The sequence below is a fragment of the Podarcis melisellensis genome (assembly GCF_964234715.1).
Source record: "Podarcis melisellensis genome assembly, chromosome: 5".
Lineage (NCBI taxonomy): Eukaryota > Metazoa > Chordata > Lepidosauria > Squamata > Lacertidae > Podarcis > Podarcis melisellensis.
Window position 1 is genome coordinate 28,832,529 of NC_138537.1, and position 11,651 is coordinate 28,844,179.

General features: G+C 40.4%; 1 protein-coding gene across 4 annotated transcripts in view; it reads left to right on the forward strand.

The window, feature by feature from the left end:
* The window catches only part of SLC19A3 (solute carrier family 19 member 3), a 36,029-nt gene extending 25,689 nt beyond the window's left edge, over nt 1–10,340 (forward strand). For 2 of the 4 annotated variants that reach the window (XM_081910476.1, XM_081910474.1), the window contains exons 2-6: nt 3,186–3,346; nt 4,263–5,085; nt 6,300–6,492; nt 7,185–7,326; nt 9,406–10,340. In XM_081910476.1, the coding sequence (XP_081766602.1) occupies nt 3,194–3,346; nt 4,263–5,085; nt 6,300–6,492; nt 7,185–7,326; nt 9,406–9,576 (1,482 nt within the window). In that variant the 5' untranslated portion in view covers nt 3,186–3,193 and the 3' untranslated portion in view covers nt 9,577–10,340. Of the gene's footprint in view, nt 1–541; nt 692–1,983; nt 2,050–3,185; nt 3,347–4,262; nt 5,086–6,299; nt 6,493–7,184; nt 7,327–9,405 lie in introns of those variants that run through there. The other 2 variants (XM_081910473.1, XM_081910475.1) reach the window with 2 other exon arrangements.
* Nucleotides 10,341–11,651: the final 1,311 nt, after the last annotated feature.

Consider the following 11,651-nt stretch of genomic DNA (forward strand, 5'->3'; position numbering starts at 1 on the left):
ACCTTGGTGCTCGAGTGCAACAAACCCACTTCCAGGAGATAGATAAATATTGAAAGGAAGGGGGTGGGGAAATTAACTGGAAAGTTTGGTATAATGACTGCTTGGTAGTTGTATAACCTCCCTGTAAACAATTTGGAATGAATGTTCAGTGCCAGGTAATTTGGATCCACCTTAGTGGTTGTGCACTACTAACTTTAGAAGGGGTGATTCCAGCAGGTGAGGCTTTGCATGACAAGTCACACCTCCTGAAAATCCCTCATTGATATACCCATAGCTACTCTAAGCTCCTCTTTTTCACCTGACCACTCCTAGTCTCTATGGGAATTGCAGATGAAGTAATTTTGATTAAGATTTGCTGGGATTCCATCTGTGTTTACAAGAGAAGAATAAGCTATTTTGCAAAGCAGGTCGGAAACCTCATCCAGATGAAAGAGAGGCATGTAGTAAGAGCAAACAAGTCAGGTCCAAGTCATACTAAAGCCAAAAATGCCTACAGCAGAACCGGTCCACCCATGAGGCAAGATGAGACAAGATGAGGTGCCACTGGTGGTCTCCCAGCCCCAGGGAAGGACTAATGGGTCTGCCCTCTGAGGTTTCCTGGGCTCTCCATCAACCTGGCATGATTCAGAGCAGCCCCATTCTCCCCACAAAACCTGCCATGGCAGACTTTGACTTCCATTTCAACCATAGGGTAAGGTTGATTTGATTCTCTTCCCCCTTGTTCCTGGTGTAGATCTTCACTCACCCCTTTTTCCCTGGCAGGCAGAACATTTTGTCGTTCACCTCAAATGCCAAAATGTCTTGGGCCAGCCCTGGTCCACAGTCCCTTGTTCTTATTTTGGGGGCAGGTGTAAAAACACTGATCAACCTTGCTTTTGCTGTTGGGTTCTTGCTATTTGAATGGTTTTAATGCATAGCTTTAAGCTGACAGTAATTCACAGAACAAGCCATCGGCCAGAACCTCTTGCAATTCTTCCTTCTGCTATTCATGAGCAAATCTGTCAATTTCAGTTTCTCTGTTTCTAATTTTTCCTTTCTTAAATTTAGTTATACACCTATCTACATTTCCAGTTTGTGCATATGTAATTTGAAGGACCTTGTGAAATTTCATCAACATTTTCGTGCTAATTCTACTAATATACATGTATTATTATGCCTAATATACACACTTTGCAAAGCACTTTCCCCTAATAGAAATCATTTTTGCATGCTATTTTCATTAATATAAGCATTTTATGCACACTTTGCTTCAGTACTGTATATGCATTTCTGTAGACATTACTTGGCTGGAGAACTGCATTGCAAATTTCACAAAAGTGAATTTTTAAGGATGGCTGTGTTTGGTTTACGTATTGTTTCAGAAAGTGTGAATTAAATAGGTTCACCATTAAATTAGAACTGAATTTCTCTACATATGATGATATACTATTTTTTAAAAAAACTAGAGGGTTCTAAGCAGTAATATAAAGATAATATTTTGGGGGCTGGTAAAAAAAAATGCCAATCATTTGTTCCTCATTAAGTGTGCATCTACTTAGAATTGCTATTGTTGTTAATGACTTTCTAAACTTGCATGATCATTGAAGGTGGAGGGGGCAATGTAGTCACTTTACTGATATTTGCCACTAATCTGGTCTGTGACCGTTTAATAAAATTTGATTTGATTTGATATTTGCCACGAAACAAGGTTTGCCTTATCCAAATGCTACCTGGATTCACCTGCTTCTGTATAGACACAGGCTGAGTTTTCTCCCCCTACATCATTTTGCATCCTGTGTGGTGCTTTGTTTTGCAGTAAAAGAGCAAGCTTTCTTCTTTATTTCCCTATCCTAAGGATGTAAAGGACTTCCACATAGTTATGTATTTATTTCTGACAAGCAAGTTAAAGCCACCGTAATAAATACCTGGAGAAACTACACTAGAGCCTTGACAATTTCAGAGGAAAGTCAAGCTGGTTAATAAGTAAGAGGCATTTTAACACAGGATTCTCATAAGGTTTTGAGCAGATGTGCCTGTGGATCTCAAAGAACAGCTGCAAGCTTGTGAAAGGTATTGTATTGAATACAAATGCAGGACAGAATCATTTGTACTACTTTAGGGCTGTGTTTTTTGTGCCTTTTCAACCTTGACCATTGATTCAGGCTCCATCTGAGTAATAGTAAATAAACAGCTTTGCTGAAAGGGTTGCATAGAAGGTTTTCCAGCCTAAGAGGGGAGAGGAAGGCTGAGGTTCAGACTGTGCATGAGGGCAGTACATAAGTAATTGACTCTATCAGTATATACAGTGTTTAATGTTTGTCGTGCATTTTGCGGGAGTCTTACAAAGGGCCTTTCTGGTACAGTCAGCCCAGGGCATGTATATGTAAAATCAGTGCTATTTTTCTAGAAGAAGTGCTGGAACTCACCATGAACGCCTCCCTTGTTCTCTTATAATGGCAATGGCGCCCACCTGAGAGGTGCTGGAACTGAGTTCTGGTGAGTTCCAGATGAAAAAAAGCCCTGCGTAAAATATAAAAATGTGACTGTGGGTGTTGACAAGCCCATGAATAGGAACTTGACCAGGGCTTAACTCTTGGCATAGCTGTTGTGCACTTGAAGACTTAATAAAAAACACCACACATGGTTAGAGCATCAGACTGGGGCCTGAAGGACCAAGGTTGAAATCAGCTATGAAGCTCACTGGCGTTGCCTTAGGCTGGTCCCTGTCTCTCAGCCTAATCCACCTCACAGGGTTGTTGTGAGGATAAAATGGAGTGGGGAGAAACACCACTATGAGCTCTTTGGAGGAAAAAGTGGGATATAAATTGAATAAATAAATAAATAAATATTGACTTGCTTTGTATTTGGGAGTAACCTGCTTCGTTGCCTGGGATGCGGTGGGTGGCTTGATAATTTGACTGCGAAACCAAACCAGGGAGTGTCCAGCCATTTCCACTGTGCCATTTTCTTGATGAAATGCCAACTTGTAGGGGTAACCATACCATTAGTCAAAATGAGGCAGGTGCCTCAGGTTGCAAATGCTGGAAGCTGTCGCAAGGTGTTGGGGGGCAGAGAGCTATGTGCCCCTAAGCCTGCTGCCCTCAGATGTATTACAAGTGAAAGCAACAGCCCTTCTGCAAAATGGCTCATTGTGCATTTTTCAGTAAGAGTCTCTCCCTTCCATCTCATGCTTCCTTGTATTTTAGCTGGGAAAATGACAGATTGTTGGAGGAAAATGCAAAGCAGTGAATGGATTTTCCCCACCTTGATCCTTTGCATATATGGCTTCTTCTCCTTGATGAGACCATCTGAGGCTTTCTTGACTCCTTATCTTGCTGGGCCTGATAAAAACCTGACTATTGATGAGGTACAGTGGTGCACATTTTATTCACGCTAAGGTATTCAGTCATATGTCGGGAGTGAATTACAAATGGGGAAGGAATTTGTTTAACCTTATAAACAAAAGGTAACTTATTATTTTCTACAGAGAACCGTTACCTTCATCCCACTTTTTATAAATGTAAGTTTAGATACATGTACTTCGTTAAGTTTTATATTTCAGGGTCTGTGGAACTTCTTGCCACAGTAATTCAGAGTTCCTCCATGTTTGCCATCTCTTACACCTCCCGAAGAGACTGAAACCTGTTGGACATACTACCTCCCACAATACATTTCTTTTTTACTTCTGAACATAATTTCAAGGCTTTCATCCTGATTTTTGTTTATTTTTATTTTGTTTTGGTAACAAAGCAACCTGGTCACACACACAGGCCCACAGTAAACTCACAGCAAGCAAGTTTTGTCCCACTCCTTTCGAGGACATTACTTTCTGTGGCTGGCATTATTAAAGCTCCAAGAGAGCAAGGTATATTATACTTGCAAGTAAAAGAATGACTGAAAATGCCCTGTGTGAAAAAAAGAAATGACAGCAATGAAGCATCAGGCATCATGTGTGAAAAGATCAGCTATCAATCTAGCTCTGGAATGCCAGTTTGGAATTAAGCAAAGCAAGTTGCTGCCCATGTGTTGTGCCTAAAGAAAGGCCAGGCTGTGAATGAGATGGTGAGCTAGCCACTAACTGCTAGCAAAACTTGAATGGGAGAGAATAGGGGACTGAAGAGACAGAGGAGCTGTTAGAGGAGAAAACAGGCCTTGGCTACCAAAGTTCGCCTAGGGTCTCCACCGTAAAATTATATTGTAGTTTCAATAATTGCTTCTATATTTTTCATGCCTTATATTTGTTAGCCTTTCAATGTTACAAAATTCTTCCTTTTCCCTTCCAGGTGACGCAGCACGTTTTCCCTGTTTGGACGTACTCCTACTTGGCTCTACTAATCCCAGTATTCCTGATCACAGACTATGTACGCTATAAGCCTGTCATTATTCTCCAGGGAGCTAGTTTCCTGATCACCTGGCTGCTGCTTTTATTTGCATATGGTGTGCCTGCCATGCAGCTGGTGGAATTTTTCTATGGCATGGTGACTGCCACAGAGGTTGCCTATTATGCCTACATATACAGTGTTGTCAGTCCTGACCATTACCAAAAAGTCACTGGCTATTGCAGAAGCATCACTCTCGTGGCATCCACCATAGGTTCCTTGCTGGGCCAGCTTCTAGTCTCTCTGGCCCATGTCTCTTATTTTTACCTCAATGCCATAACCATGGCCTCTGTCTCTGTGGCCTTTATGTCTTCATTTTTTCTACCCATGCCTCAAAAAAGTATGTTCTTTCATAGAACGTCTTCCCCAGAAGTATCCACCGGACCAACAGATAAGGATCCACCAAATGTCTCAGGCCAGCCAAGCCACCAATGGGATCAGTGTGTTCCAACAACATCATCCGCCAACTTCCAGAATGTGCCAGTAGATCAACTGCCCAAAATAAAAGAGCAGAATCGCTTTCTGACCGTGCTTCTCCAGCTCTGTAAAGACTTGAAGGAATGCTATACCACAAAGAAACTCCTTTACTGGTCAATGTGGTGGGCACTAGCCACTGCAGGATTTAACCAGGTTTTGAATTACGTCCAAGTACTGTGGGATGCTAAAGCACCTTCCCATAGCTCTCAAGTGTACAATGGAGCTGTTGAAGCCATAGCAACATTCCTGAGTAAGTTTCCCTCTTAAAATATATCCTGTATGCAAACAACCATGTAAATGCACTTAATTCCCCCATTCCCACGCAGCATAGGAAGGTGAACAAGATAACCAGGTATGAGAAATCATAAAACATTTTCCAGAATCCCACACGCCATCTAGGTGTGGTGTGCATAATGTTTTGGGGCACGCAAGTGGCTCCATTTATTTCAGTGGAGGTAATTTTCACATGCAGCAGTGAAAATGAACAGATATCTGGGGAGGGGAGCTCTTTGTGTACATCAGAGATTCCATAGTCATAAGAGATAGATAAATTGGAGGGAACAAATTATTTCTGCAGTGAGTTTGGTCCACAGCTCACAACTTGTGCCTATCTAGAAATGTGATGAAATGTCTGATCACATAGATTTATTTATTTAGGTACTGCTATTGTATTTGCTTTCTGTACAACTATGCAAATAGATGACTTGCGGCTTATACAGCGGTTATGCTCTGGAAATACCATATTGGCCTGAAAATAAGCCGCACTCCCCCCCCCCCCAATTCCGATTGTGAAAAGTTAAAGTGCGGCTCATATTCACGACCTTATACAGCCGGCAAAGCGGTGCAGCTCCCCCCCCCCACAACCGAGAGCGTGGGGCAATGGTGCCCATCTCGTCCGCAGCTCCCAAGCCTCCAAATTTTAAAGGTACGACTTATTTTCGGGCCAAAATCATGTATAGTCAAAACAACCCTTTGTAAACTATAACCTTACTGCACTCTCCCAAGGCCACTACAGACTCTCCTTGCACCTGAGCGCTGTCCCACATGAGTGCAATGGGGTGGAATTGTCAATGGTTTCCCCCCCTCTTCCGTCCACTTCCAATGTTTTTCCTGCTCTAGTTTGTCCCATAATCTTTAGGACTTGTTGCAGAACAATGTAAGATACTCTTCTGTAATTGTTTATTAAATCTTATTCAGTTGAAGTATTTTTGTTCCCCTTTAGGAGAAATGCTTTAGGCATCTTACAGTATTATTTTGTATCTACATTTTGAGGGAAATAGGTTATTTTAAAACCATTTTAGCAAGGCTTGAGAACCTGCAGAACAGGGGTGGCTAACCTGTTACTCTGGAAATGCTGATGGATGCCAGTTCCAGCCATCCCTGATCATTGGCCATCTAGAAAGCCAAATGTTAGCCACCCTTGCTGCAAGTGCATAGTAGTCTAAAACTTATCTCTTTATCCAGGTTCAGTAACATCACTGGCTGTAGGATATGTGAAAATGAACTGGGACCTTACAGGGGAGATGACGCTGGGAATCTTCTCTGCCCTGGATGCAGGTTCCCTGCTTCTGATGCATTTTACCAGCAACATCTGGGTTTGCTATGCTAGCTATCTAGTTTTCAAGGCATGCTATATGCTCCTTATAACCATAGCAACGTAAGTATATATAGGCATAGTATATTAGGCCAATTTGTTATTGTTTGGGCCCTTTATTACAGGAAGGTTAGATAAAGCCAGTGAAAGTAAGAAACATTGGGGAAAGGGAAAGGTTCAGGGGCATACCCTGTGAGACATAAAAACTATTGAGAGGGAAGGGCAGAACTCTCTCTTCAAATATCAGAATGGCTGTCATATAGAAGAGGACTAAGACCAGTTCTGTGCTGCAACAGTTTAAGTGTAAGAGTGTAAGAGCCGTTTGACAATTGCTATTCCAGCCACACATCAGTGTTGCCAAATATACACCCGCATACCCTCCATAGGCCTGTAGTTGATACAGTTCAAACCTGCTGTGAATAAAATAAACAGAGCTCGTGTTCAGACTAGTACTTATGCACAGGTTTAAGGCAAACGTGGGATGTGATCTCTTATCATAATAATGAAACTTTTGCAGGCCTCTTCTTGCTCCCCACATTTCCTGAAATCCTATGGTAATCATAGAGTTGGAAGGGACCCACAGGGTCATCTAGTCCAAACCTCTGAAATAAGCTATGTGCATGGCGGAGGTTTCCTCACCCTGATTGTCTGCATCCATTTCACACAAGTGTGTGCACATTTTGCCAGGTCTGAAAAAACAAGTCATCTACACTTATAATGGTGATATCAACATTCTAAAATAAGCTCAATTTTAGTTTTCAGATTGCCATCAGTCTCAGCATGGAACGCTATGCCTTAATGTTTGGATTCAACAACTTTGTAGCACTGCTAATTCAAACTATTGTGACCGTCACAGTGGTGGATTCCAAAGGACTGGGACTGGATATTGGGACTCAGGTAAGTTGTAATGTTAATGCTGTATTGTGGGCACTATTGCTAATTCAGTAACATTTGCATGCTTCACATATTTGCAACAGGCAGCACTCAAATGAAGAGGCTTTTTGTTTTGTTTATAAACGTCTGTTTATATAAATAACATATGCTTACACATCTATAATGTATTTCTACCCCATCCTTTAGGGCAGGTCTATGGGACCTTTTTGTCTTCGCAGGTTGGATCCTTTTCAGGATCTACTTTGTAAGCCAAATTTGACAGGTAGGCGGGGTTGCCTACCTATCAACTGCATAATTCAATAAATGATGTGATGTGATTTGGTGCTTTGAATACCGTAAGATTCCACAGGAGTGTCAATTTCTAGTTTGGATTCCTTAGCATCATCATCATTATTAATATACTACTCTTCATCCGAAGATCACAGTATAAATCATTTACAGTATAAATCATCTAAACTTTAAAAATAGTTAGGTTACAATCATTTTTCTCTGTAAGCCCCAATAAATACAGCAAAACTTTCTTGATAATGCATAGGATTGCACTATTAGTGAAATATACAAAACATATTTGGGAATTTTACAAGTTAGCCAGGAGTAACTCTCCACAATTCACCAGAATTTTAACATTAATTGCCAAATTTTCACATCTCCTTGCTTGCAGTCTTTGGCTCATTTGTTAATACTGACTTTTTAGTCTTGTTCAAAGTTGCTCAACCAATCACTGAAACAAGTGCCCCACCCAAACAGGTAACTGCTAACAAGCACTTTTTTCTGTGGTCCATAGATTTCGAGAATTGACTGTGCAGGTTATGAAGTTCAGATCAGCCCAGTTTTTACGCTCAGGCTGGAAGGAGCATGCTTGATGTCTGGCCTAGATTAACATTCTACCACTCCACCACCCAGATCTCCAATGAATAATCCGTCTAAACTGGCAAAAGCATAATTTTTAAAAAAATTCTTGTTCATTATCTCATTGCACACAGCAATTTCAGTGTGTTGCCTTCACATCAGTGTGCATACACACAATACTGGCTGTCCTCCAATTCCCCAGTGACTTGATATTCTGTATCCCTGGCTGGATTGGCATCAGCACCTGGTACCCTTGGGCAGCTGCCAGGACTCGCTGCCAACGTCTGCACTAGGCCTTGTTTAATTTTCTTTCTGGACCAGCACACCAAACAGTGGCAGGTGGCTGGATCTTGTCACCATTTTAATTTCCCCCAATGCCCTCAAACTAGCATCACTCTGACAAATTGTGGGATTTGCCTTGAAGTAACTGACAGCAAAGCAGAGGTGAATTTTGTTCATCAGTATGTAGCATTTGGATGGCTTTCAAAAAGATAAGAGAGATTCGTGGAGGATGTCCCACCTCCTCTGACAGAAGCAGAATGTCTCTGAATACTAGTTGCTGGAAACTGCAGGAGGGGACAATACTACTGCGCTCAGGTCCCTGTGTGTTTCCCATAAGCATCTGTTGTTGTAACATATGGTCACTTGATATGCATTTTCACAATTATGGTGTAGCGACAAAGAGATGGATCATTAGTGATCTTCCAGTTCTGAGGAAGTACATTCATGATAGAACTGGATGGAGAGAAGAATCAACTTCCCTAATACTGGGGTGAAGCTGAGGACATCACATGCTTATTTGCCTACTTCAGCAAAATATAATCCTTTTAAAAATGCATTATGCTCTTTTCATACTGTATCAGTGGATTTTGAGTTTCAGTCTTCAAAATATAGATTTCAGTGCTTTGGCTTTCATGTAATTGCAAGTCATTTTTGACTATATACTTTATATTATGGTATTTAAGTTTCTTGTGATGATGAAGTAAGAGGACTGTGTGATCTTATGCATCAAAATTAAGTCCTACCAAGTGGATTGGGCCTTATTTCCAGGTAAGCATGCATAGGACAGCGACCTAAGGCTAAACATCTGCTGGAGCCAAGGAGCTTAGGAACATAGCAGTGCTTAGTAAACAGTAGGTATTTTAAAAATGGTTGCAAAAGCTCTACGACTGAAGCTAAGTTTTTTCAAAAAGCTGTTTGACAGATGTATTTTTTCACTCTGCTTTCTTGCAGTTCCTAATATATGGCAGTTACTTTGCAGTGATAGCTGTGATTTTCCTAATCAGAAGTATTTTTACAATAACATCACTCAAATGCCAAAAGGAGTCAAAGGACCTGGTTGAAAATCTTCAGAAGACTGAGGCAGAAGAGCAGAATGCAGTCCGCTATGACACAAGACTGTGACTTTAGCACCTTCAGCAAAAAATTACCTGAGAATAAAGCTCATTTTGGGGTTTGTTCATCCACACAATGTTAATCAAGGGGGAGGAAGAAATGGAAGCAAACATGTTTGGTGCACCATTGCATTCCTAGTCATTTGTGAGCCAGACAGCAACTGCCTGGAGCATCTTTCAATTCCAAATCATTTTGCCAAGTCATGGCTGTTTATTTTTTATCAATCGCATTTTTCAATTTCAAAAACAAAAATAGAATTTTGAATTTTGTTGGTCTGAATCTTTAAAAGTTAGGTTTATCATGTTTACACAACTTATCGGATTAAAATTTCCAGTTTTGGTCCTTGTTCAGCATTCCTTAGTATGCTAAGTTCACATTCACCAAATGAAAGGTAAATTATGGTTTGTAAGTCACTTGTTGCATGAGGTAAGTCACATGGTAAACATTGAACTGGCACTGAACATACGGCACAAATAGGCAAGAGGGTTCTGGACTATAATCAGGGCCCTTTGGTGCTACACATTTGTAGCTCTGCCTCCCTCTTGAAACTTGCAGCCTTTTTGAAATCAGGTGAAAATATTGTTTTAAGAGACTCGTGGGTCCTCTCCGATTTTCTGCTGTTTTGTGTACTTGCTGGAACTGCTTTGTTAAGCAGCATATATTTCAATGTTATTTGCCATAGTTTTATTGTGATTTGTTTGGATATTAGTCATCTTGCATACTCATTAGCTGAAAAAGCATGAAAGGAATGGCGTAAATAGTGTGAATATTAAGTATTCATACTATTTGCAAGAACATACCCTTTCATTGTTTACCGTATTTTTCGCACCATAGGACGCACTTTTTCCCCTCCAAATTAAGATTAAGACCAGTATCCCTTTTTCTTTTTTATAAAGACAATATTTTAAAGTGCTAATTGAGATTTCAGACCAAATACCCCGGTGCAAACATTTCACAAATTTCATCATTGCAACTGTGCCAATCCACAGTGGCAAACGTTAAGTATTGTTGAAACACTCATTAACCCAGTCCTTCATCCATAATTAATATTCAGGTAACCCGAGATTTGTTAATCTGCTATTCAATGCGTTCTAGGATTGCCACCCCAACACAAGCAATAATGTTACAGTTACATGCTGCATCTATTCCCACTATATAAACTGCATTTCACGCCCAAAGCAAATGACCAAGCCTAATCATGTAACTGTTTATCAGAAATTCAAAATAATGCTTGAAGCATAGAAAACAAAGTCAAGTTAGTATGACATAAGAGCATTAACATCAACTTTAAATCAATAATTCTAAAGATGTTTATATTATATTAAGCAAGTTCTATTGTGATTATGCCCAATCTGTAAGTACATCCATACTAAATATTGTAAAATTCTAGAAAAAGTACACTTGCTCTATTTTGAAGGGAAAGTGAGGCAGAAAAGCAAGAGTGCTGCTCATTACATTCTATGTCCAGGTGAAGGCATGACTATTACCTATTATTTCCCCTAGGCAGTGCAAACGTTAGTGACTGGTGGATAGAAGGGTTAAATCTGCATGAGGAAGAAATTACAAATCTCTTGTCCTCAGCTATTACTTCAATGGAAATTGCAGCCCTCAGCTGCTTTACAGCTAAGCAAATTGGGAGACCACATCCCCCATCACAGCACTCTCATATGATGTTCGTTTTGAGCTCTGTGGTCAAATGTGTGAAGTCTGCATTTTGGTACTAATTTTTGCTTTCCATTTCCTGATTTGAAAATAGGTATGTGAGCGTGACAATCATACAAGGTAGATATTTTTTAGAGCTCCCCAGAAGTTTATGGTGAATAATATAATGGGAGCTTGGTCCAACTTTACATAAACTGATATTTTCTGGCCAGTTTAATTCCTTTATCTCACCCTCTTTTTACCCTCCTCATTAAGAAGAGTTCAAATAAGATGCAGCAAAAGCAGTACTGGGTGGGGTACATTTCACTGCCTTGGTTTTTTTTTTTTTTTTTTGGCAAGCAAAAAACTGCATTACCATAGTTTAGCTAATTCTTGTACAAAATATTCTGTCTGCTTTATAAGTCAACTCCCTTGGAAAGTCT